The sequence below is a fragment of the Adiantum capillus-veneris genome, chromosome 20, assembly GCF_014529385.1.
Source record: "Adiantum capillus-veneris isolate H3 chromosome 20, ASM1452938v2, whole genome shotgun sequence".
Classification (NCBI taxonomy): Eukaryota; Viridiplantae; Streptophyta; class Polypodiopsida; order Polypodiales; family Pteridaceae; genus Adiantum; species Adiantum capillus-veneris.
The window spans coordinates 61,274,783-61,301,111 of NC_140950.1; the positions used below are offsets into that span (position 1 = coordinate 61,274,783).

General features: G+C 44.8%; 1 protein-coding gene across 3 annotated transcripts in view; it reads left to right on the forward strand.

Moving 5' to 3' along the window:
- LOC147432589 (kinesin-like protein KIN-14C) overlaps window positions 1–26,329 on the forward strand; it is a 39,966-nt gene that overhangs the window by 12,034 nt on the left and 1,603 nt on the right. For 2 of the 3 annotated variants that reach the window (XM_086492463.1, XM_086492465.1), the window contains 17 exons: window positions 5,675–5,799; window positions 5,873–5,947; window positions 6,091–6,168; window positions 6,381–6,482; window positions 6,584–6,613; window positions 8,263–8,604; window positions 8,693–8,774; window positions 9,948–10,043; window positions 10,140–10,319; window positions 10,387–10,493; window positions 10,591–10,769; window positions 11,046–11,210; window positions 11,507–11,760; window positions 11,857–12,020; window positions 12,311–12,517; window positions 12,928–13,586; window positions 13,655–13,845. In XM_086492463.1, coding sequence (XP_086348589.1) covers window positions 5,675–5,799; window positions 5,873–5,947; window positions 6,091–6,168; window positions 6,381–6,482; window positions 6,584–6,613; window positions 8,263–8,604; window positions 8,693–8,774; window positions 9,948–10,043; window positions 10,140–10,319; window positions 10,387–10,493; window positions 10,591–10,769; window positions 11,046–11,210; window positions 11,507–11,760; window positions 11,857–12,020; window positions 12,311–12,517; window positions 12,928–13,586; window positions 13,655–13,845 — 3,036 coding nt within the window. Of the gene's footprint in view, window positions 1–5,674; window positions 5,800–5,872; window positions 5,948–6,090; window positions 6,169–6,380; window positions 6,483–6,583; window positions 6,614–8,262; window positions 8,605–8,692; window positions 8,775–9,947; window positions 10,044–10,139; window positions 10,320–10,386; window positions 10,494–10,590; window positions 10,770–11,045; window positions 11,211–11,506; window positions 11,761–11,856; window positions 12,021–12,310; window positions 12,518–12,927; window positions 13,587–13,654; window positions 13,846–24,459; window positions 25,157–26,329 lie in introns of those variants that run through there. The other variant, XM_086492464.1, reaches the window with a different exon arrangement.

A 26,329-nucleotide genomic window follows, 5' to 3' on the forward strand; every position in this document is an offset into this window, starting at 1 on the left:
ATGATCATCAGTATTCCCTTTAGAATCCATCAGATTCAGTCAGGGGAATTTTCCAGTGCATTTAGCCTATTTTCCCTATTTTTGACATTTTTCACTTATTATTTTAAAGTGACTTTCCAACAAAAGTAGGTAGGGCAATTTTGCTAAGTTAATATATAAGCAAACCCAAGTTAGCACTAAATGGCAGAAGAGGCAGTAGGAGCTTCCCGCTCAACAGGCATTCTTCTTAGCAAGAACCCCCAAGCACCATCAACCCTAGCGTTTTTGGACATCCTCAGCACCTCCCCATCCATGGCGTTTTTCAGCTTTGCAACATCGCCAACAGTCCCCAATTCCTAGCGTTTTCAGTTTACCCCCATCGCCCACAGTTACCTGGCGTTTCCAGCATTGTTGTGTCGCCGCATTCCCAGATTGGCCAGCGTCTTTCACTAACGATACCAGATCAGCCTGGCGTTTTCTAATGTCAGCCATTCTGCCAGCGTTTTCATTTTCAGCCTGAATTGAAGCAGATGAAGCAGCGTTTTCAGCATTCCACATAGCAGCAGATTCAGCCCCTAGTTGGTTGTAGAAGATAGCCATTTCAGCCCTCGAGAACGCAGCCAAAACAATCATTTTCAGCCACCGAAACAGCCCCGAAATTCAGCAGTTAGAAGACCACAGATTTCAGCCCTAAAGTCGTCATCGTCATAACCGTCGTCGTCATCGGCATAGTCCCAGGTTGCATCAGTCCATTGCATCGTCATTGTACCACTTTGTGCAATCAATAAGTAGACCACTCTCGCCGACGAGAGTGGGGCCTTCGGAGGATGGTTTTACGTCTCTGGTGTCGTATCTCTCTTCTCTCTTTCTCTCAGTCTCATACACTTGTACGCACAGTGTCCATTCACTTTGTTTGTGATCATAGCATTCTCTCAATAAGAAGGGAAGGCTCTACCTTCCATAAGAACAAAAGGAACCTTGAGCAGAGTTTGGAGCACTCATCTTGAGCAAAGCGCAAACAATCATTCCGTTGCACCTTACATGATCTAAGCATCTGAGAAGCCCATCTTGCGTAGAGTGCCCTCCAGAAAGTCCCAATCAACTCTGTTGTAGGCCTTCTCAAAATCGAGAAGAAGAATCACCAGATCCTCACCATGGAGCCGCGCTAGGACAGAAGCCTCCCAAAAAGTAAAGATGTTTTCAAGGATACTACGCTCCTTGACAAAACCTGTCTGAGTCCCATATATAAGGCTCTCTAGAAGTGGCTGAATCCTCAAACTCAGAGCCTTGGCAAGAATTTTGTAGGCTGAGTTGAGGATGGTGATGGGGCGCCACTGTCGAATCTTATCCAAGGAGCTACCCTCCTTGGAAATGAGGTAGATTAGGCCCTCACTCATGCTGTTAGGTATCTCTCCTGTCTGCAAGATGTACTGAAAAGCCCTACAGAGATCTGGGTCAAGCAAGTCCCAGTACTCCACGAAAAAACTGGGAGTTAAGCCATTCTCACCTGGACAGCTACCACGGGGGAGTGCACTAAGAGCCGTGTGCAACTCCTCAAGCTGAAGTGGCAGCTCAAGCCTCTGACGCATCTCCTCGGTCACAAGACAAGACATCCGTGCCCACACCTGCTCTCTGCATGCATCTTGACGCTCTGACTGGGGCTCTGTTGACAGTAACTCACGTTAAAAGTCAGTAGCAACTTCATGCACGTCATTTGGCTCATAAGCAACTGACTCGTCGGGCCTCCTCAACTGACTGACCTTGGCATGCGTATGCCGATGTCCCACTACCTCAAAGAAAGCACGAGTCACTCTGTTACCCACCTTCGTCCACTAGATGCCATGTCGATGGAAAGCAAACTCATGGTGCCGCTCCTTTGTGCTAACAAGCTCCTGGTGAGCCTGTTGTAACTGCTCCTCGGACCAAGGATTGTCAAGATGCTGCTCCTGCATCCTTTGCAAGGAAGCAACGCCCCGTCGAGGACACTGCTCCTCCTCTCTCGTTTTGCATGCAAGCGAGCTAAAGACTCTTGAAGAAAGAATTGACTAAGCTGAGCTAGTCCTGAGGCCACTCTGTCAGCAGGAGAATCATGCATGTCTAAGGCTTAAGCTCTCTGTCCAAAGAGCCTCCACTCGATCTCTGAGTGTAGAGTCTAGCAAGACCCTCTCAGGGATGCAAAGCATTGTGCTCCCCCTCCTCTGCCTATCTGCCACTGTGAGGATCATTGGTGCATGGTCCGAGAAGGAAGTCCCTGCCAGAATGCCAACTATCCCACCCAAGCCACAACCCAAGTCACAACCCAAGTCACAAAAGTGGTCACTAGTGTAGAAGCGATCTATCCATGATAGATTCACTCCTCCCACTCTGTGGTAAGAACGAGAGAAGGCCAGGCTGTCTGGGGGCCTCACAAAGCTAGAATGCTGCCACACATCCGAAACCCTCAGTCATACAAAACCTCTCCCAAGCTACCAACTCAATTCCATGCACAGTAGCATGGCTACCACCAATCCTGTCAAAGGGGTCCTCCAACATGTTGAAGTCACCCCCTATGCACCACTGCTCTGCGTGCGGCAGAGACTCAATAATCTGTGACCACTGCTCGTGCACTTGCCACATTGGGCGCATAGATGTTTAGGAAGCCCACAAGGCAACCCTGAACCTGCATAGTGATCCATTGAGCCCTACTTGGCACAATAATCCCTCTGCTCACAAATAGTCATACATACCCCACCCTGGATGTCTCCAGTTCCAAAAGCAGCTGACCAAAAAGTATCATATCGTCCATGCAAAAGATGACCACAACGTCTAATGCGGCTCTCACACAAATGATGCTCCTGTAGCATAAGGAGGTCAATCCCTCCTCCCACAAGGCATCGCTGAAGCTCCTGACGCAGTCGGCCCCTCTGACGCTGAAACTGGGACCCACCTAATCTCTGCACGTTCCATGAGACGATCCTCATGGGGAGCGAGAGAGAACAGATGCTGCTGCAGCAGCTAAACGTGCTATCGTCGAGGCTGGCTTGGATGGGGAGTAATCCGTATCCGAGCGTCCTCTAGATAGACGTGATTGCAAAGAGTGCTTGGCCCAAGCCCAAGTAGACCGAGCCGGCGTAGAGCAACCTCCTCTTTCCAGGAGTCCTCATGAATGTGTACATAGCATGGCGAGCACTGCGTATCGGCAAAGAAGTGAACCACAATGTGTCTACATCCTGTTGCATCTGGAGGGGTCACAACAAACTTGGCCAATGGCCAAAGAGTTTGAAGCATGTCTGTAACTCCTAGGTCTCCCATGTGATGAGAGAACTCTAGGGCCTGTGTCTGTAGCCACTCCAACACTGAGTCGAGAGTCCACTTAGTTTGGTCCCTGCCGCAAAGGGGAAAAGAGAAGCCAACCACTGAGTCCAAGTCCTCTATCCCCCTAGCTGCAAGGAATAGCACATGAACCTTGAAGCAGGCTGCCTCAAGGTCTGGTGAGGAGTTGCCGAGAAAGCGTGTAAAGTCGTAGGCAAAGAAGTCCCATCGGAGCCGAATGTTGAAGCTCGTCAGACCACAAGAGAGTGCTGCAAAGGGAGACGACTGTACCAGAAGAGGGGGTCGCAAGAAAAGCTGTCCCTCTCTCGCCAAGCGACTCATAGCAAAGGCGTTGCCGAGAGATCTCCTAGCAGCCGAAGACGGCCCTGCCCCCTGGGTCGACTGTGGGACTGGAGCGGGAGGGGGGGACTACAGGAGCATGGGGAGGGGGGGGGGGGGGGGAGAAGAGGGGTGAGGGGGATTGGCAAAGGTAGGGGGGTGAGGAGTAGAGGCGGAGGGAACAGGAGGGGGGGGGGGGCTGAAGAGGAGGGGGGGAACTCGGGAGGAGGGGGATTGTCGAGGGTGAAGCTGGGGTGGAGGTTGGAGCAGGGGACCTCGTCCTGCTGAAGAGGACTGAATCGGTTCTTTGTGGGAACCCACTGCTGCTGGGCAGGCGTCTGAGGACCACTATGAGTGCCAGCCAGGTTGTCTCTGAGGCCCTTGCCGTCGTCGATCACGAACTTGCTACCATCCCTCCTCCGCTGGAGCCCCAGGCTCGGAGGGTGGCTCTGCATGTGTGCTCTGTGTCTCTGCCTCTGCTGGCCAGCCTTGAAGGGTGGGGCTGGGCCTGTGGTATAGGTCGGGGCCTCCTCCGTGGACAGGCCTTCGCAAGACGGCCCATCTGTCGACAAATGAAGCACTGATTCGGGCAAGGTGGCAAGGGGGAGGCCCGAATACTTCATGCTCTGTCTAAACCAACCCCCACTCACCCGAGGAAGTAGGATGATCTCGGTATGTGTAAGTGTCCCTAACCAGAACGCGAACTGAGGGAATGCCGGCCGCCTTGGCAGCTACTGAGGCTGTCGTGCGAGGTGTCTCCAAGACAGCCCCAATCACTGAGCCTATCCTGGACAAAAGTGGTAGGTACTCCCTCCGCAAACCAGGAAAGCAGACGGAGATGGGAAGGTGTGCCTCCTCTACCAGAACATCTGAAGCAGGGTCAAAACCATGTCTCCACTGTCGAATGTGGGCTCGTACTGCTCGGATGGTCAATGGGCTCATGGCGATGACCTTGGATGCCATCTCGGAGGTCTCAAACTCGATTTGATAATAGCCTCGTCCGAGGAACTAAACGTCCAAGATCTTGCCCACCTCTGCGAGAAGGCGGGCATGGAGAAGATCACGCAGCTCTCCTCTGCTGGGTCTGGTACTGAGAATCTTGCAGATGACGGAAGTCGCCCTGCAGGCGGTCCACCTCTGCAGCTAGGCTGGCTTGATCTGTCGGTGAGAGAGCAAGTCGAATGGTGGGCTCAGCGGGGTCGGGCGAGGGGGCTTCCGTGGAGTCCCTCTGTGGCTGAGCATGAGCCTCCATTTGTGTCTGCTGCTGTGAAGAAAGCGGAGGAGCGTCGATGAACGAGGGAGATCCTGTTGGACCGAGCACGTCGAGGGTGCCGGCGAGACCCGTCAAGCAGGAAAGAGGAGTCGATGGAGTGCAGACGGAAGCTGGTGGTCGAGGCACATGCAGGCAGGCGGGGGGTTGGTTAGCGGCGGGCTGGATGGGTGGGCAGCGGGCGGGAGGATGCAGCGGCAGGTGTAGCGGGCAGGGGGCAGCGAGTGGAGTGGCGGGCTAGTGGGGCTGCGGGAAGCTGCAGCGCGCAGGGGGCGGGCTGAGGGCTGCGCGCAGGAGGAGGAGGGGATGAAGCTACGCGAGGGCGGGGGCAGGGGGTAGTGATGGCGAGAGCAGGGGGGTACGGACAGCAGCAGGGAGCAGCGTCTTGGGGTAGCAGGTGGGGTCTACTTTACACCACCGACACTGATGGTTATTCTGGTATAACATTTCATGTTTTTGTTAAGACAATAGCAGATGCACCAGGTGTAAAAGACGTGACTGGTAGTTGGTATTATGAATACCTGCATTGAGTGTGTAGAATAGGAAAGCCCTTCTTGCATTGACATCAGCGGCTTTTTTCTTGTATGATTACGTGGATACGTAGTAGTAACCTTGGACAGTAACACTGAAACCTTTGACTTTTGGATTGTGGTATCATTGCATTTGATGCATAGGGTTAACTTATAATAGTATGGCAGTTTTCAGGAGAAGTTTCATGCTTTTATGCTTTTTCTGGGAAGATATTTTACAATGAATCAGAAAAATAAAGGTACTGTTTTGTTCCATGGCTTGCAGGATTGACGTCAGCTCAAATACACCATATCACTCAGAAATTTCGTGAGATTTTGCGTCTGAAAACAAGAGGCTCAATGCAGGATCAAACAGCCTCTCCAAACAAGGGCGTCTTGAACAGCCTCGAGGTATTTTGCCTAGGCATGCAAGTTATTGTTTGTCTCAATAACATTTTATTCACATTGGACATGCTCTTTTCAGAATTCGCCATCTCAATCAGTATCAAGCCTAGTCAACACAATGCTTGGTGATAAACAACACGAGGATGTGTCTACTGTAAGATTAAGATCATTACTGGATGAATTATGTTGCACATTTGCATATTGCTTCAAAAAACAAAGCTGATCCAATGATTTAGAGCCGATTTCTTGATGCCTTTGTGTCTCATTTACCTTTTCCTATGTGACTAATGATTCCAGCTCGTGGAGTTGATGCTCAAGAAGGTGATGGAAGAGTTTGAGAGGCGGCTTATTACTCAAAATGAACAAGTTGCAAATGTAAGCATTTGGATTCAAGCTTTTTGACTAACAAGGACAAAGCCCTCTCCGTATCTCTTAGCTCATCTCCATACAAGGCAGGCCATTTATGCTGTCTAATGCCTTAATAATCTCATTTATGGAAGGAGAGTTAAAGCGATATGATATTCTGGTCAGTTGTTTTTCTCCCTTTTACTGACGACATTTCTTTCATTGGGTGCTTCATGTTGCAGCTGAAGAGCACATTGAGAGAGCACCTCACGCGGGAAGATAGACTTGTCTCGAGGGCAAGAGTTTTGGAGACTTTGGCTGCTGGTACAGGAGAGGAGGTGAAGGTATGATCATCTGAGTCAATAGTCCTCTACCTGTGGTGCCTTCATGGTAACATTCACGAAGCTTTAGTAATCTGTTTGCTCTTTTTTCACTTTGCATGCAGATTGTCCACAGTCAGCTTCAGAAAATGAAGGTGAGGTGTTTCAGTTTCCAGACACCAAAACTAGCTTTGAAAAGTTTTTGATTATTCTTTCAAGCAGTGTTAGAACTTTTTATGAATTTGTTTAGTTCTGTTGGAAGAAATGGACATATTGGTTTCATTTCTATCACATTTTAAGGTGCAAATAGTGTGCATATTTTTGTACTCAGCTACTTATGCATTATTGTATTAGATGATGATGTAAAACATTACTATGCTTGTGCACAAAACATAAATAGAGATGCAAGCAAGGCATCTAGAGAGCAACACAGATGGAAGGGTCAATCACATTCTTAATCTTAAAAGAAATCCAACTCATCTCTTTGAAACTGGAAGCTTTCTTGGTACATTGGAAATTATGAGCGCTAATCTTTCCATAACTCTACTCTTAGATATGAATTTTTTTATATCTACATAGTGAAGTAGCAGTTATGAGCCTTCATCTTTAAAAGCTTTCTAGCTTACCTAGTTTATACTTCTCGACTTGGTCGCACTTTTGTCAACCCTAAGTAGTTATGATGTGCACTACTACCATGTCTTGCTCATAAGAAAGATGCAAGGATAGAAGCAAGCAAGAGAGTGGACTAGAGACATAGAATCCCATTGTGTTCCTATCATCGAAACCAATTCTAGAACCTTGCAGGGCTGAATACATTTTACTACTGAATCTTTACATTGTAGTAGCTTTCATTCATGGTAAAATTCATACATGGTTTGGCTCAAGAAGATAAATACCTTTGTTGGGTTGATATCTAGCCAAGCATCATTTTGGGTACAGAGCATGATGACAATAGCTAGAGTAGTGTTCTAACCTAGAAGGTTTCTTATCAGATTTCCTTGCTTTTGGTGCCTACAAAATTTCTCTACAAAGAAGGTAGCTTGGTTATTTCTCAGGCCAGTGCTTGACAGAGGTCAAGCAAAGATGACTACTTGTGTAGTGCCCGATCAAGCTGTTACACTTAGGACAGCGATACACAGTGCTAAGTTTTCAAGCACAGTTTAAGGTGTGATTTACTGTCTTAACACTCACTCCTCCACTCTTCAGGTATTTCATGAGTGGCTGGTTTATGTCAAGCGATGGGCCTGGGTTTTCGGTTGTTTATAGGGCCAGGTGCCTTGTTTGTCATGCTTCGCCGCTTAGCGCTATGAAACATTGTGTTGTGATGAAACTTGGATGCAAAACCTCTTGCTTGGCTAGGCCCACACCGAGTCTGTAACCTCAAGGTGTTGTGTATGCCTTTAGTGGTTCCTCGTTTATGGTGGCTTTTGTGCTCTTTGGCTGTTTGACTTGCTTACTGACTCTGGCTACCATCTTAGACATGTAGATATTAGTGACCAATGCAGGATGGGTTTTTGTGAAATCCAATTAATCCTAATGATTCGTGATTGGAGTGCCTACATATGGCTGAGCCTTTTGTGTCACATCATAACTGTGTCATATGGTTACATGATGTATTTATGGCAATTACGCTGAGAACCATTTCAGCGTCTGCTAAGGTTCTACTAACAGAGCCAACAAGAACTCCCCCTTAGTTGTTCTGCAGTTTGCAAGGTGATTGTTTCTCAACACTATGTTGCATGAATAGGATTTCCAATATTCTGTAGCAGAGAAGAAAATGTTTGTATGATATATTCTGTTTCAGCTAGACAAAGAGAAGACAGAAGAAGAGCTAAAGGCCAAGGAGCTGTTGATGTCAAAATTAGAAGAAGAGAGGAGGAGTGGTCAGGCACTGCTGGAATCCCTTGAGAGACAGCTGCAAGAGGTCAAGCAGAAGGACCAGCAACATATTAAGCAATTGGAACTGCAAAAGCAAGAATTGAAACAAGAGATGCAGAAAAAACTCGATACACTGGAGGCCCTTCAACAAGAATCAAATCAGAAGATGCAGGAGCTTCAAGCTTATTCTGCTGCTGAGATGGAGGTCTTGAAGAAACGAGACCAGCAATATCAAAATTTTATTTTCTCTCAGAGAGTGGTTTTTCAGGTTAGAACCTAATTCAAGCCACGTTCTTGCCAAATCTAATTTTGGACTAAGTCTTCATTCAACTCTTCATAACTCCTGTATATACCAGGATATTAAGCTGGTAGTACAAGCTACAAAGCTGGACTTTCTCAATATGCAAAATGCTTGGCACGAGGAGTCGGAAGCCCTTGGTAATAGCCCTTTTGAGGCACAAGCTTTAATAATCTTTTATTTTTGGGCTTAAAGTGAAGCTTGTGTACCAGTAATACGGTAGGGGATACATTGTCTGTAAAACACATGGCCCACAATCAAGGAAAGTACCTTCTCTCTTATATACCGAACATTTACTTTTTGCTGTGAGCTGTATGAAGCTGTTGAGAACAGATGCCTTTATAGGTCTGATGTGTTGTATTGGGTATTTAAATGCAAGAGTATCCATGCTGACTGGGTAGTTGACAAATTTGTCTCTGGATAGTTCGAAACTGAGGGTGTTGTGGATGTCCAGTCTTTCATTTTCCTTGGCGCATTTTGAAATAGATGCTCTGCAGAATCTGATTTCTCGTTTTGTGAATTTTTGAATCTGATTATTCATCTCTTGAATAATTACGGACCATGAAGCATGTACAGTCCTAGAACTGACCGTCAACTTTAAGTTTCAATCTCTTTAGGGACGTGTAAGAGGCCTAAACTTTTTCCATCACTAGTGATGTTTAACCTGCACAGCAATTATATAAAGAGGTATTCTAAGGTCACCCATTCACTCAATTATGCCCCTTGTCATCAGATATCATTTCTCTGCTTAATTTGGACAGTACTATTCTTCCTTCTATATGCTGTGAAGGTCGGACTTGCGTATGCATGTATTTTTCCCAATGTATACTCACTGATTTAATCTCATCAGGTACAATTTACATTTTATGCAATAATCATGTTATGCGTGAAGCTATAGATGGGTATGCAATAATCATGTTATGCATGAAGCTATAGATGGGTTATATCATTCCATGATATGGGTAACAAAAACTTCAGGTGCTTGAGCATGGTGCTACTTCTTGTCTCTTAGGATTGAGAACCTATGACTTATGGGCTACAAGGGACAATTTTTTCTGTCATCACTCAGGTGAAATGCACATTTTAGTAATCTACAGTGCGGCTGATGATGCACATAAAAAAACCCTGAGCCGAATGGTTTGACACAGTTTACTATTTGCTTACTCTTTGTTCTCAAAGTGTTGCTGCTTTAAATTTGTGACTAGCCTGATTTTGCTGTTTTAGTTTCTTATAAAATTTCCTGTTTTCTTTGCTGATAAGTCATGGAAAATTGTGCTGACTAGATGGGCTTCTTTGTTTGAGACCTACTGTAGGAGTACAACTACAGGGGCTTGCAGAGGCAGCTTCTGGATATCACAAAGTGCTTGCAGAGAACCGGCAGCTGTATAACGAAGTTCAGGATCTCAAAGGTGTTGTAACTTTAATGAGGTTCTAGTGCGCTTACTCACGTGGGTTTTTTTTAAGGTGCATCTAAGACGGCCCTAAACTAGTTATTTCTCTGCCAGGAAACATTCGTGTCTATTGTAGAGTCAGGCCCTTCCTGCCTGGGCAGGTGGTGAGGCAAAGTGCTGTGGAATTCGTGGGAGAGAGTGGTGACCTTTTGATTGCTAATCCCCTAAAGCAAGGGAAGGAGGGTCTCAAGATGTTCACCTTCAATAAAAGTTTTGGCCCTTCCTCGACACAAGGTAAGCTTTTGTCGAAACCTGTAGGGGTTTCAACTTGTGCTGTGTCATCTAACATCTGAGTTTGCAGAGGAGGTGTTTATGGATTGTAGACCATTAATTAGGTCGGTTTTGGACGGTTACAATGTTTGTATCTTCGCCTACGGCCAAACAGGATCAGGGAAAACATATACCATGGTATGTACCTACAGTGGTGATTGTTTAACACACAAGTTCGAAGGCACCATTTTTATGGTTTTGTTGCTTTATTGTGCCCCTTGTCTATGTCCTACAGACAGGTCCAAGCAGCTTATCCGAGAAGGAATGGGGTGTAAACTATCGAGCCTTGAATGACTTGTTTTGTATTTCTCAGAGTAGGGAGGATGTATTTAAGTATGAAGTTGGTGTTCAGATGGTTGAAATTTACAATGAGCAAGTGCGGGATCTCCTCTTAACAGAAGGTTCAAACAAAAGATATCCTTGATGACTGTTTTTAAGTTGCTTGTAAGTAAGATTTGAACTATCAAAATGAAAAGCTTTTTCGTACGCTAATCAATGACATATTAATGTTTCTCTGAAAGAGAATGAAAGACAAAACTTGCACACCTTTTAATTACCTCAGCACGTACACACAAAGTAAGAGGCTAGGAACTGCCATATTGGATAGGACGCGATAAAGAGAACCTTTCATCATCAAGGGAAGTTCCGTATACATTCACTTTCGGAACTTGAGATCTTAACTAGACATACATTGGAGATCAGAAACCATTCACAGCTGAATGGCCTCAATGTGCCGGATGCAAGCATGCTGCCTGTAACTTCAACTGTGGATGTCTTGGAACTCATCAAAATAGGTCAGAAAAACAGGGCAGTGGGGGCAACTGCTTTGAATGAACGTAGTAGTCGCTCTCACAGGTACGCATCGTCACTGGTGACACATCTTGCATGTGAACATGTACAAGGGGCATTGTCCCAGCAGAGAGGTTTGTACATTGTGGCAAACACATGTATGCTGATCAATCATGTGGAATTTCTTTTTATTCTGTGTGACACATCTTGCATGTGAACATGTACAAGGGGCATCGTCCCAGCAGATAGGTTTGTGCATTGTGGCAAACACAAGTATGCTGATCCATCATGTAGAAATTCGTTTTATTCTGTGTGGCACTTTCTTCCTATATATTTAAGATATCTGAAGCCCTTCTTTGCAGCGTGTTGACAGTACATGTTCAAGGAACGGATTTAGCATCGGGTTCCATTTTGCGTGGATGTCTTCATCTTGTGGATCTGGCAGGAAGTGAGAGAGTCGATAGGTCTGAAGCAACTGGGGATCGGTTAAAAGAGGCCCAGCACATAAATAAGTCCTTATCTGCGCTGGGAGATGTTGTTTCTGCTTTGGCTCAAAAGAGTACTCATGTTCCTTATCGAAACAGCAAGCTCACTCAGTTGCTTCAGAATTCTCTAGGTGTGATCATCTGTTTGCTATTGTTGCTCTCTTCATCCTGTTATTTGGCGAGTTTGTGAAGCTTTAACCTAGTCAATTTGGCTTTTGTTCATGCAGCCGGACAAGCAAAAACTTTGATGTTTGTGCACATAAGCCCAGACATGGAGTCATATGGGGAGACAATGAGCACATTAAAGTTTGCTGAAAGAGTTGCATCTGTTGAACTTGGAGCTGCCCGAAGCAATAAAGAGAGCCGGGAAGTTCGTGACCTAAAAGAACAGGTGTGTTTGGAGAAGAATGTGGAGCTAGTCTATTTCAGAGGCCTTGTGGGAGTGATTTACAGATCTGTAGGACTGGTCCATGCCTGTTCTGTAAATGCCTCAGACTATGTGCTGGCTGGCCAAACTGCACATTTTGTTGAGATTAAATTTGCAATCTTGTACATAGTGTTACGGTCCTAGATGTTACATGTGTAGGTTGCATGAATGCCAGTGCTTGTCTTGCATATCTAATTCCTGTTAACATGGAGTTCCTTTAGCCTCTTACATGTATCTTGGTTATTAAACTGCAGGTCAACACATTGAGAGAGATTATAGCCAAGAAAGATGGAGAGATAGATCGCTTGCAATCAGTGCGTACCACTACTGTTGAAGATGTGCCTGTGGAAAGATCGAAGTCAAGACCGGAACGTGGGCTTTATTTTCACAAGCCTCCTCCAGTTCAAATGAAACAGACCAAATTGCGTAGACAAACTGTTGACCTGGGAGGACACAAAGAGGTAATTCAAAGCGTATTGTCAGAAAAAGTTTTGTGGAGCTGTGTCACTTTACTCTTTGCAATTAGTAAGTGTTTGTAATTTGTTACTGAAAGTAACATGCTGGGAAAAGAACCAACCACTTAGTTGGATCAGTACAACACTACCATTAAGACAGCTTGTCAAGGTGGTAAGTGGAATGAGGAAAGCATGAAGTGGCAGAATAGTTTACATTTTACTTGGCCAATTGCTTAGGAGATGGATTTGGGGCTGGTGAAACCATCCTTTTCTGAGAAAGGCGGATCTGTACCCCAGTTTGTAGCCTTGATGATTTATGAGAAATTATGTTTTCTTATGCAACATAATACTTTGGATAAACAATTACAGTTCCTGGTAATGACACCCTTTAATTGCTATATTTGGGACATGCGCAGAAATGGTTGGCAGGCCGGCAATTTCTAGGATCTCACTCACAGGATCTGGATATGTTATCTCCGCCAACATCTCCTAAAGAGTCCAGGAGATTACAGGATGGCTTGGTTAAAGAAAAGTTTTCAGACTCAAAAAAGCAGAGGAGCAGTACTTCAGACTGTAGAGTGGGTGAGGATTATGGAGAAATGAGGCATGATAATGAGAGAGGAAAAAGTGATGCAGACCATGCCACAGCTGATTTTAAGCCAAAAGACTGGCAGGATAGAGTTCAGAGCAGCACCGATTCCTCTCTTTTTGGAACATCATCTGTAGATGATTTGTCATCCATGTCAGATGGGGCTCAGACAGGGAAGCCTGATCGTCTAGCTCATGCTTCAGAGTCTGTAGATGTTTCTAGCAGACAGGTCAAAGCTCCCCATGAGTCATTTCTTACAAATTTCACAAAGGTAGATAGGGGGGTAGGCTCGAGGAAGGTTGATGTGGAGACCAGGACTTTACGCACACTGGCAGAGGCAGAGAGGCCACTTGCTGGAGAGTTGGATACTAGTAGTGAAAATTCTGATGGGTATGTGTCCCAAGCAGAGACAGAAGTTTCTCTATCAGGGGCAGCAGAGCAATCTGCCTGTACGAGAAAAGAGCAAAGAGCTGCATTAGGCCAAAGGTATGGTGTGCTAATATAGGTCTACTATATGGGTATCGTGCTTTTCGCTAACTTGTTGAAACATGCAGTTTACCCAGGAGGCCCCCCCAACCACAAATGACTCGGTCTTCAAGGGGGGAATGGAAGTCTTTGAATCTTGGGCAATCACATTCTCGAGCCAAGCAGCAAGCAGTGTCCAGCTCACCTGCTCTAGCTTTTGAAAACATGGCATCAAAAAAGCAGGCAATGCTTGGGCCAAAGCAAGTGGCTGATGTTTCCTGTAAGTTCACATATTAACTTTTGATATCATATAACAGTTTATGAAGAAATTGTGTTTAAATCATCCTTCTGTCAACAAGTTTTCTGGAGGTCTTGGCATACTCTCGCTCAAAGTCGTTAAAATGAGAAGGATCAAACTATATTAAAAATTTGCTTAAGGCACGAGAAATGAAATGTTCTATTAAACGTCTTCAAAAGGCCAAAATGACCTATGAGACCAAATTGATACAATCCTCGTGGATCTACTCCAATGTCTGGGTACAAAAATAAAATGAAGTATAGTGAAAGACTCAACTAAAAGACTAAAATCGTCAAAATCATCATCATCATCCATGCCCGAGGATGCCCATCATCGGGCGTTGTTTGAGAAAGTATTGCATCAATCCACTGAAGAGCTTTGTCAATGTCCCCCTCTGTAAATAGTCGTACTGGGCGTCTCCCATGTTGTGCTAGAATAGTCTTGATTGTCTGGTGGAGCCTCCATCGATGTCGTGGTCACCCCTGTAGGCGTGGGCATCTAGCTCTCCCGAGCTCAGTGGCTCTGTCCACTAATATACCTCTGGTAGAAGTGGGCTTTGAAGTCTGCTGTGAAGCATGCTCCTTTGGCTGCTGAGTCCCTGCTCTAAAGAAGTTAGTGATCTCCCTCTGTGAATGTCTCCCACTGCCTCGTCTCCTCAAAAGACTCTCCCTGTGTCTGCGCAGCTCTAGCAAAAACAACCTGAGGCATCTCTGTTCCTGATATCTCATGACTCTAGCCAATAGTCCTTGCCCTCTCTGAAAGCAGTGAAAGCGGCCTCATATCTCATAGTATACCGGACAGTGACAAATGTGATGTAACTCTGTCTCTGGCTCTATATGACACAACTGGCATATCCATGCTGAAGCCATGTGACTGTAACCATGATGTCACCTGCCCATACCAACATGCTGTGTCTCCTTGTAGCGCTAGTTGTTGAGATGACTCAAGGGCTAGCCAAGCATATGTGTCTTTGGGAAGGTCCCATAAATTATGCATGAAGAAAACTGATCTCGTAAGGACCTCAAGTACGAGAGGGGGGGCAACTAGCTCAGCTCGAATAATCTCATGTGGCACTGAGGCCTTAGCCTGAAACATCCGAGAGATCATAGAGACTAGAGGCCTCTCCATACATCTTCATCCATCAATGCTACCAGATCTGCTCTCGTGATCCACTAAGGGCCCCCAAATCTGAACCCCATAGAGCATAGCTGAAGCCACTAGAGTGCCAAAAAGCCACAACTTTGTTCGAGGTTCTTGAAACTGAACCTGCGAACACATCTTCTCCAATCCTCCTAAGGCTGCATAAGCTCTCGTCAATCTAGTCTCTGCTGCTCTCCTCGATGAAAACACCGGTCCACTGAAGACTACCCCAAGATAGGTGTATCATGTATGCATCTGTATACTCCACCGTCGCCTGACCATATGTAAAAGACTAAAGTAGGTATTGATCTCCTCACTCACTGTGGTGTGGTGTTAAACACCATAACCTTGGTTTTCTCCAGGTTAACAGGCAATCCACTATCGTGGGCAAATGTGTACAAAGCATCTAAATGACGTTGCATCCCCTCCGAGGAGTCGGAAATCAACACAATATCATCATCATATAACAATAGTGGGATCCATGTCCCTGCCAACTGTGCTCCTCTATCACCATCCCTCTCAATGTAGTCAACAACCTCATCCACATACATGCCAAATAGTGTAGGAGATAGCGGGCAACCTTGTTTCACCCCAATAGTGGAGTGAACCGAATCAGAAATCCCCTCTAGAGTGCGTACATACCCCACTATCGACTTGTAGAGAGCCATGATCCACCAAATCAACTCTTTGGATACCCCCATCTTCTGCAGTTTGCGCATCTAGCTCTGGTCATTGTATCTGTCACAAATTGTTGACGTGTCAAGCCACTGAAGAACGGAGCCAACCTGCAAATCCCACATTGTAACGAATGTGGACACTCCAAGTCAAGGTTCTACCGCGACACAACAGAGATTCACTTCAAAACAATTCACAGTTCACAATTGATTCGGCACGGCCCGGCGGAGTTACGTGCCTAGAGATATTGGCCTCAAAGACTGGCGCCCCTTTCAGTATTTCTTTTTGTATTAATCTGCAACTCAAAGTACAAGGAGTGGGAGGGGTCTCACTCTTAGACTCTACGTCCAAATGCTCTGCAGAGTGGAAGCCCAACCACTTATTTAAAGGTTTACATGGGATGCCAAAAGCAGAGCCCCAAAAGTTGTCATCTTTTTAAAAATAAAGCAATTGTTCTCATAAGCCTTGCTTGGGAATTAAGCAAAGTTCAAAAGTTGCCCATAATTGCGTAGAGCTTCTAGTTGCTTTTCCCAGAACAAAACTGAAAATTCCGTACAACTGCCGCTTTTCCCGGTGTAATCTGCGGAGACTGCCGTACGGTACTGCCACGTCAGCAGCTTGTAGGAAATTCGGATTTTCTGCCACGTGTCACTGTCGCCTTTCACGGGCTTGCCAGCCGGAGGTGTGTGTGTGGGTGCTCTGCTACCCCATGTTCAAGCCATGCCACATCACCAGTTTGTGACATACCCCCCTCTTGAAAGTATTGTAATCGCCCTCGATTACGCTTGCAAGACAGATAGAGGCCATAAACTGTCTTAGCAGACACCGACTGTTAGTACCGACGCATTAGGAACACACATCTAGCACATGTACCAATCGATAGTCACATCACAGGACATCACTTGACAAATCACATTCAAAATTCATTCGGATCTCAGACCATGATTAATCGGCAACGTATTTAGCAATCGCATCTAGATTCGCTCGGGACCTCATAGATGCCCGATTAACTAATCCTTATTGCAATCACGTCTATCGAGATCTTTCAGACCAAAATGCTGCAATCATTTTGTCTATCACTTAAACACGTCAAGAACAAATCAGTATCATTATTTTTTGGAATTCCAGTTCATAAAGTCATACAACAGAATACTGTCAGCTCACAGTATCCGTGAAATTCAGAAGAGACATCAGTGACTTTAGTATCAAAATCGGGGCAATCTGTTGACAAAGGAGTGGAGCGACTCCTCTCTTGTGCATACCCGCTGCACCAAATTTTGCCAAGCTGAGTTCGGGGTTCAATTTGGAATAGACTATGCTAAACCAAATGCTTAAAGGTAAAGGTTCACAATCTGAGGAGTATTTGCCAGGTCCTCCTGCTCCATCCACTTCGCATCCAATGCGGGATAGTTCTTGAATTTAACGAAGAACTGCCTTATCATTTTACCAAAAATTCTGGAACAAGTATCTCCTCGTTTTCCTCCACTTCGGGTTGCTCATCTGGCTCCCCATCATCGGGCACATTGCCTTTAAAAGGCTTCAGGAGACTCACATGAAAAGCATTGTGAATCCTCCAAGTATCAGGCAGCTTCAGTCAAAAGGAGACATCATTTATCTTTTCAAAACTCAGGAAAGGTCCATAGTATCTCATGCTAAGCTTTGGAAAAAGCCGCTCCTTTCCCTTTTTCTTTCTCAGGTGTGCCTTCTCAAAACGCAAGAGCATCCAATTGTTCTTCTTTAATTTCAAATCGCGACGATGTCGATCTGTTGCTTTTTTGTGTCTTTCTTGAGATTTGTGCAAAGCCTGATTGATCCTTGGCAAAAGCTGTGTCTAAGTCCTGTGTGTACTCGTTGGCTCCAAAAATCTTATCTTTCGTGCTTAGGAAGGGTGGAACCTTCGTAGCACCTTCAATAATCTCAAATGGCGCCTTCCCCGTCGAAGAGTGAACTGTGTTATTGTAGGAAAATTCCACCAAAGGCAAATACTTTTCCCATTGAGTCTTCTGATCCGAGATGTAAGACTTTAGTAAATCCAGTACGACTGAATTTGCAATTTCCGATTGCCCATTTGTTTGCGGGTGGAAAGATGACGAAAACTGCAAACATGTGCCAATGTTCTCCCAAATAGCCTTCCAAAACAAACTCATGAATCTGGGGTCTCTGTCGGAGACAATTGTCCTAGGCATGCCATGCAATCTGAAGATATGGGCCACAAACAGTCTCGCTAAGTGATCCGGCTTGACTGTTTTCTTCACTGGAATGAAATGATCTTGCTTGCTAAATGTGTCAATAACAATCCAGATACCATCGTGCCCACTCTGTGTTCTCGGGAGATCAAAAATGAAATCCATTGCAATACTTTCCCAGGGGCGGGTGGGTATGGGTAAAGGCTGAAACAATCCCTATGCTGTATGCTTGTCAAACTCGACCTTTTGGCATACCAAGCAACTGCGTACAAAATCGTCCACGTCCTTCTTGAGTCTCGGCCAAAAGAAGTATCTCTCCACACCTTTCAAGGTGGTAGCTGTCACGAGGACATGGCAACTGTTAACCTTAGTTGTTGGTTTCTTTCCAATGATTTTTGTTTAATTTTTGAGACTCTCTTTTTGAAGTTGCAAATGGTCGGACATTGTATGGCCAATGTGAACGGTAGTTTCACTGGTAGATGGAAAGTTGGTCGGCACTGGAACTCGTAAAGTAAACGGATGTCTAGGCTTAGTTCAAAATCATGTAGGTCGCCCCGTCGCACTTAGCAAGTTGGTGGATACTAGGAAGTGAACTTAATAAAGGCATAAAGTCAAGGTGGGATCACCAACAAAAAGTATTCGACAGTTGGGCCACTTTGCACTTTTGGATGTGGTCCCAATGAGGATAGATGGTCATATGACCAAAGGAAGCCCAACAGAAGCATCTCCTAAAAATTAGGGAACTTTGGGCCGTGAAATGTGTTCGCGTCATTACCTCCGGTATGACGAGGGGAACATTTTATTGCTCTGCTGCAAAGTCAATTGATGCACCAGTTGAGAGATTTTTAAGCAGGAAGCCTAATGCGGGAGATTGCATGTATGAGTGCCAAGCGACACTTTTTTGGCCAATTTACCAAGTTTGGGACAATAGAACTCGTAATTGACTTTTTGGAGCAATTTTGGAGGCTGTTAACTCTTATTTTCAGCCATTGCTCTCCATTTTTGAGCTTCCCATGACTTTACCTAGGTCCAAGGAGCTCAGTTTCAGCATTGAAAGGTATCAGATGCATGTTTACAAGGTTGTTTTACTGCATTTACAGCGATATGCAGGTTTTGGCAGCCATGGAAATCTTTCCCTTTTTGCATCTATTTGTTCACAGATGCATTACAGGTCAAGGGCAGAAGAGGGGGGATTTATATTGGGAGGATGCTTCATTGAGAACCTGTCTCAGAGGTTAAGAGCTATGGAATGCATGCTTTCCTCTCTATGTACAGTGTGGTGTTAGGAGTGATGACCTGCACACTACACATTGCTCTCTCTCTCTCTCTCTCTCTCTCTCTCTCTCTCTCTCTCTCCCCTACGTGCAGTTATGTGATGCCTCACAAGAGGGCTCTTCATTTGACCGATGTACAGCTGTGTGGTTTCATGCTTTTGTGCTGAGGCAAGAGCCTCCTTGAGCAGGAACAGGGGTAGCTAACTGTTACTCCAAAGCAGGCACTGGTGAGGGTCATAACCTCACTGTACAGGTGCGTTTTCAGCGCTGTGTATGCACTGTAAATTGACTGTTTTTCAGCCATACGGACGCCAGAACCATTGGGAATAGTGCCCCATTGGCAAAGGACAGTTAGGAGACTATTTGGGGCTGAAAACAGGGCAAAAACCAGTAAATACAACGTGCTGAATTTACTGTTTTTGGACAGGAATCAGAGGGTTTATGCTAGTGGAAGTGAGTTCCAGCAGGGGAATTGGTTTCGTGCAAGTTTTGGGGTTGTTATGCTGCCGAAACTTGGCCAAATCAAGTGGTATCTAGTTGGATATAGACAAAGGATTCCCAGGACTCTACTTTGTAAATTTACCCTCTCAAAGAATAAAGAAATACCGAAAGGGGCGCCAATTTTGGGGCCTACAGGTTGTCGGCGTCTGCTCGGAGCATTCTAGCTTCCGAGCCGTATGTGTGATTAAGTGTTAATTCCCGTCCCGGGTTTCCTTTGTAACGTGCTCTGTGTGTGTCCTAAAAAAAGAATTTCGGGTGAAAGCCAACGCCTACCGCCCCGTGGGCCGGTTTCAAGATTCCATTGCCGGGATATCAATCACTTTTTCCTCAAGAAGTGAGCCTCGGTTGTTTTGGGTAAAGACACAGAGTACAGGAACGCGGGATTACACTATGGCCGACAAAGGGAAGGGCATTATGGAAGAGGCTTCCTCTTCACAGGACAGACAGGAGAGAGTATGATCCATTGCAATCCCAACCGGTCTGAGTCCCACCTTAAAGTCCTTGATACTAGAAATAAAGCTTGGTGAAGTCATGACATAATCCATTGTACTAGCCCCATGCTTGTGCGGGAAGCATGTGAATCCCCCAGATAAAGGGAAATTCTCTAGACCATTAAGTATGGCCAAACCATGTATAGTTGCCATCTCCATGAGATGTCTCCCATATTCAGTGTGTTCTTTATCCTGTGAGTTTCTAGTAAGCCCCTTCTGTGATAAATCCACTTCTCTGAGCATTTCCTCAGAAGTATCATAGAATATTGCTTGAGAGTTGGCCGTTCTAGCATTAAAGTCTCCTAAGAGAACGATGTCTCCATCTCTAGAGAACTCCCATATGTCATTATTCAATATGGAGAAAGGGGACTGTCCTTTAGGTGAGGAGTAGACTGATGTACTTGGAGGAAAGTAGCATATAGCGATATATAGAAATCTACCTGTCTCGGCTCTCATTCTCACCCACATATACCTTGCTTGCTCATCTTTCCTGATAATCTGTAGTAGTGGTTTCAACTCCTCTTTAAATAAGACTACTCCTCCTGAGCCTTGGCTACCCCGTAGAGATCTCTTGTTTGGTCGACTAGCTGTTTCCGTGTCTCTGAGTAGAAAACTATGTCTCTGTCCCTAAAGCTGTCTTCAAAGGCACCTACATCTAGCCTATATGATCCATTACAATTCCACGCCGCTATCCGGAGCGTCGCCCCATAGGTCTCGCACCGTCATGATGAGCGCTTTTCGAGAACTACTACTTTCCCTCCTCTATAAAAGGCGATTTTCCCCTTTTCTCTTGCTGCCCTGATCTCTGGCATCAACTCTTGCATGTGTGCCAATGTAAGGTCATCTCCCAAGAAAATATTGGTTTTCTTAAGAGTTGGCCTCTTCTTTAGAAATTCTTTCCTTATTTCTATATTCGGGAAGCGGAGAATAAGTGCCCTATCCTTTATGTTTCCCTTCTCATCGATTCCTTTCTTGCCTACTCTCCATGCACTTGTGTGAGTAGGCTCTGTGATGCCCATGCGTTGTAGCAGTTCCTTCACTTCTTCATCTACATTCTCTTTGTCTTTGACTCCTGTGACCCGCACATGCAGAGCCCGATTCTTCCTTTTCTGCTCTTCCTCAATGGTCATATTAATAATGGTGGAGGTAGGTGTGGTCTCAGGCATCTGGGCCTTCCCTTTTTTCGCATCCTCAATCCATTTCTCTGCTTCATCAATCTTTTCTTGTGTCTTAAAAAGACGTTCCGCCCATGAAGATGCCGTTTTCGATTTCTGTTTATCTCCTTCCCGTAGAGCTTTCATCTGATCCTTCATGTCCTCGAGCTCCTTCAGCACCGAAGGTTGGTCCTCTCCCTTCTCCTTAGTTGTAGATTTGCAAGCCGCAAGTTCTCCTTTTAGCTCCTCGATTATTGCATCTTTTTCCTCCATGCGCTTTTCCATATTTGTTCTCCATGCTTCAAAACTTGCTATTGCCTCATCGAGTTTCTTTTGCATAACGCATTCTGTTACATTTACTTCGGCCTTGATTAGGTTTCGTAATTCCGTTTTCAAGATCTGAATTTCCTCATTCTGTATCCCCCGGATCTCTCTCTTTAGCTCTCATCATGTCTTCATACATGGAGTTCCTGTAGCTCTCAGCGTTCGCGTGCATTTCCTTCCTGATGTCATCCCTCATATAGTTTAGCTCTGATTTGAGCATCACCTGGACCTTCTCCATCATTAGCTCATCATGTATCCTGGAGATTTTCCCAACTCGTAAGGATCCGGGTGATAGTACAGTATCTCTGTTTCTCCGTTTAAAAGTAGCTGTTGTTTTTTTTGGGGTGGTGTAGCTATCTACACCCGGCCCTTCCCCTTCGGTAGGTGGATCCATCGAACCCGGGCCACAAATGTGGGGTAGGGTACTAGGGTGAGGGACTGAGAATAGGGCAAAACTTAAAAATTTAACTTAAAAACTTAAAAGGCTTTAACTGGGGCGCGCGTAGGACAAGACTTTCTACGCGTAGAGGAGCTTGCAGAGCGGTTCACCTCCCTGCCCAGCCTCGTGCGCTCTGCCCTAGCCTCGCGTGCCTTGGCTTCTGCCCTGCATTGCCGTTGCTGTCCGGGCCTCACTAGCCCTACGAGCCTCACTGCTTGCACGTTGCTTGCCTTACATGCTTCACTTGCTGCCCTTGTAGAGTATGGTACCCTCTGCGACCTGCAGAGACCTCTGCTTTGTGCCAGTGGACCTTCCCCGTGTAATGAACCTGCTCGCGTAGGAGACCAGCTCGCGTAGGAGGACCAGCTCGGGGGGGGGGGAGAGAGAGAGAGAGAGAGAAAGAAAGATATATTAACGTCTCGAAAGAGCCAAAATGGCCCATGAGACAAGAAACTATACATCTGGTAATACATCTCTCGTCTACTGAAACAGAAAAAAGATCTACTCAACATCGTAGTGACGTTTGAGTCTACAAAGCTAAAACTAAGCTAAAACTGAGAATATGTACAAATACATGATTGATCCCATCCAAATGTGACCATCAACTTCTATCTCCCTGTCCTCTATCCCAGGATATCCCAGATGGGTAGATCCAGTGAGAGAGAGAGAAATGAAATGAAATGAAATGTTATATTAACGTCTTCAAAAGGCCATAGTGACCTATGAGACCAGAAAGTTACAAGGTGGTGGATATGATACAAAGTCAGAGTAACAAAATAACCTAATCAACAGTACAAAACAAAGATATATATTTTGGGATTCTAGATAGGTCGATGTGAGCTAAGCCGAAAAATTGAGCAAGAATGGGCGGCTAGTTGGGACAGCTGAGTCACAAAAGATCTAGCATCGGTCGTTGGCGGATCTCATCAATTTCCTCCATGGTTAGTAGTTTGACCGGGCGTTGTGCATGCCTGGCCAGCGTATTGGGGACTCCATTCATTTTACGAACATACCACCAAAATCTCATGTACTTCTTGACGCAAACCAAGCATTTTGACGAACAAATGAGGTGGAAAAATTTTCTTTTGCAATTTAATTTTCATATTGCTCACATTGCTGGTAAGCACAATCAAGTGGCCAATGCTCTTTCACGACGACCAAAAGTTAATGCGGTGTCTATAGCAACTCACAATTATCTATTTTCTATGATTATTGAGCATGCTACTGACCCTAAATTTAGAGACATAATGTCAACCCTTGCTTTGGGGAAGAAAGAGGAACCATTCACCTTGCAGAGTGGTTATCGTTTCCATGGCAATAGGCTATGTGTTACCAACTCCCTTCGTGAGAAAGTCATGTGTGATTCCCATGCTCCTCCTTATGCGGGGCGTAGAGGCATTCAACCATAGAGTAGAGACGTACTTCTATTGGCCAACCATGAAAGTGGACATACAAGAGTATGTTTCAAAATGTGTGGTATGCCAAAAGACCAAGTATGTTATAAGCGTGCTCTGAATCTTTTGACGTAGCCTCCGTCGATGCTGTGTAGTCCACAGAGAGAGAGAGAGAGAGAGAGAGAGAGAGAGAGAGAGAGAGAGATGAAATGAAATGAAATGATATATTAACATCTACAGAAGGCCAAAATGACCTATGAGACCAACTGATTACAATGATGAGTCTAGTACCAAGTCTGGGTACAAACAAAGAAAACTACAAACTAAACACTGAGATAGGAGTGCTACCGACTCCTATGGGTGGCTGGTAGGCTGAGCAATGGTATCATGCCACAAAGATACAAAGTGGGGATAAGTGTCACCATGAGAGAGAGAGAGAGAGAAATGAAAATGAAATGAAATGTTATATTAACGTCTTCAAAAGGCCAAAATGACCTATGAGACCAATCAGTTACAAAATAGTGAATCTAATACCATGTCTGGGTACAAAAGAACTAGAAAAGAACTAGAAGTGGAACAAAATACTACTACTACTACTACAATCTAAAACTACGTGGGTGTAGCAGCTGATACAATAGGTACCCGGTAAACTGGATGTAACAGTGTGTGAAACAAAGATGGAAGAAATGGTGAGGATCCATCCTCATCTGCACTCTGGATGTCGAGAGAGTATGGCTCGAATCTTCTGTTGTAGTCTCCGTCGATGCTGTGTAGCTCCTCTCCTCAGTCGCGGTCGTCTGTATCTCTGTAGCTCCAATGCTCGGTCGATGAGAGTGCCAGTAGTGGTCGAATGAGTGTGGGACGAGCTCTGCAGTGGTGGCTGCTCCTCTGGCTGTCCCATATCTAGTGAAAAGAAATCTGTAATGTGTCTCTGGGACTGCCTCTCTCTAGCTCTCCCCAGTAAAGTGTCTCTATACCTGTGTAACTCAAGTAGATTATGTTTTGATTATGTTTGCAGCTACATCAGATGCAGCAAAGTTATTGAGCCAAAACGTCTCCAAGGCTTCAAAGAGGTGGTTGTAGCTGCAAGATTCTTTTTGTACAGCATTGAAGTATAAGGAGAGGAGATGATTGCCATTATATTTTACTATTTGGATTAAAAAAAAAGAGGACATGAGAGGAGCATTTAAAGCTGGACTATATAATAAGCGCGGAAAGCAAAAAATCCTTTTCGAGTATGCATGATTGAAGCTGTTTTCATTGGTCAGAAAGGATACCTTCAGCCTCTTTGTACTATTCATGACAGAAGTTTGGATCCGTCAAACAGGATATGGCTTGGGCGCCTCTTGGTTCGGATTAAATTTTGAATGCACCTAGTGCACATATACATCAAATACACTCCACAGTGGATTGCTGGTATTTGGACCTTCTCAGGAATTGAAGGATCTTTTTGAGATACGATATCAGATGATAAATACACATCTGAGTGTATCTTCCAGTCGGTCCATTTTACGACAAAATAGCCTTCCCTAAGAGGGTTTTTGAAATCTAGCTCGTAGCGTTATTGGTATACAATGGTGGCAGGGGCCTTTTCCACCGGTGCCTCTTTGCATTCGCCAGTTCTTCTCATGTACCATTTTTACCCTTTATTTAGTGTTTGGACCCAGAATGCAATGACCAGTCTCCTGTGCAATGTGAAATAATTCTTCTTTACATGTTCTTTTCTTAGATTTCCCCTTGTTTCAAGTTTTTTGCATGGAGATATTTTCCAATGCATATATAGATGTTGAATCGACTAAATCACCAAATGTAACCAGGTGAATGTGTTATTGGTTTATTTACTTAGGAATTAAGTGAAGAACACTGTGCCTCTTTTGACATTAACCAATGTGTTACATTTACTCAAAATGGCAGGAATGTCCAGCAGAATTTGCTGGATAAATAGTTTCGGGGTGGTTCTCACCATACTCTATTTTGCCTTTTTTCGTAATTTTTTTGGTCACTCCCATTACCAAAAAGAATTATACTTTTATTGAATGACCAATGGAATAATTTCCTAAGAAATATGCATCATCAAATGACTAATCAAATAAGTAGATGGCAAAGCAGTCATGCTAGAGAACTAGGCAACGAATGTGGTTGAGGTTTTGTGCTCCCAAATAATACGTTCGTTTGGTAGTTAATCGAGTGAAAGTCAGCAATGTGTTTGGTATGGCTTCAATAGAGAACATAAGAGTCCTTAAAAAGGAGCTATTGAACTTCAGTACAGTCTTTTATACTTCTCAATGTGATACAGAGCTTGAAAGACCAGAAGGAAGTGGTCTGAGAGAACATGTTGGCATTTCAGTCATAGTCAAAACCTCAGGTAAAGACCCATCGTCGTGCATAAGCTACATCTTGTCCAATCAACTCCATGTAAGACAATATTTGGGCCGTGTGGAATGTGTAGCTTGGGTTATCAGGATATGACCAAGACCATACCTCTTGCTTAAGCACATAGCATTGAAAGGTTTTCCAAGAGTTGCTTTCAAGTGTGTTCATCAACTCGCGGACACCTCAATAATTGAAAGTATACCACATGAGTTCAAAATAAGAGGTTTTTTTATTTTTTTAGGAGTGTAAATGCTTACATTTATGAAAGGGATTACCTAATAGGGTATCGAACAAAACCCGTAAGTTGCTCAAGATTAAGGAGTCATTTTATTCCAGTATAGTGCGTAAGTATATTGGTATTTTTAGTACCCATTTGAATGCACTTGATATAGATAGTTTCATGTAGGTGATATAGCCAAGCCATTAAACTAAGAGTAGTCCATGGAAAATATCATGATGGACAACTTTTTTTTTATAAACAAACCATAGGGCCCACAGAGGGAGGTGTTTATCCC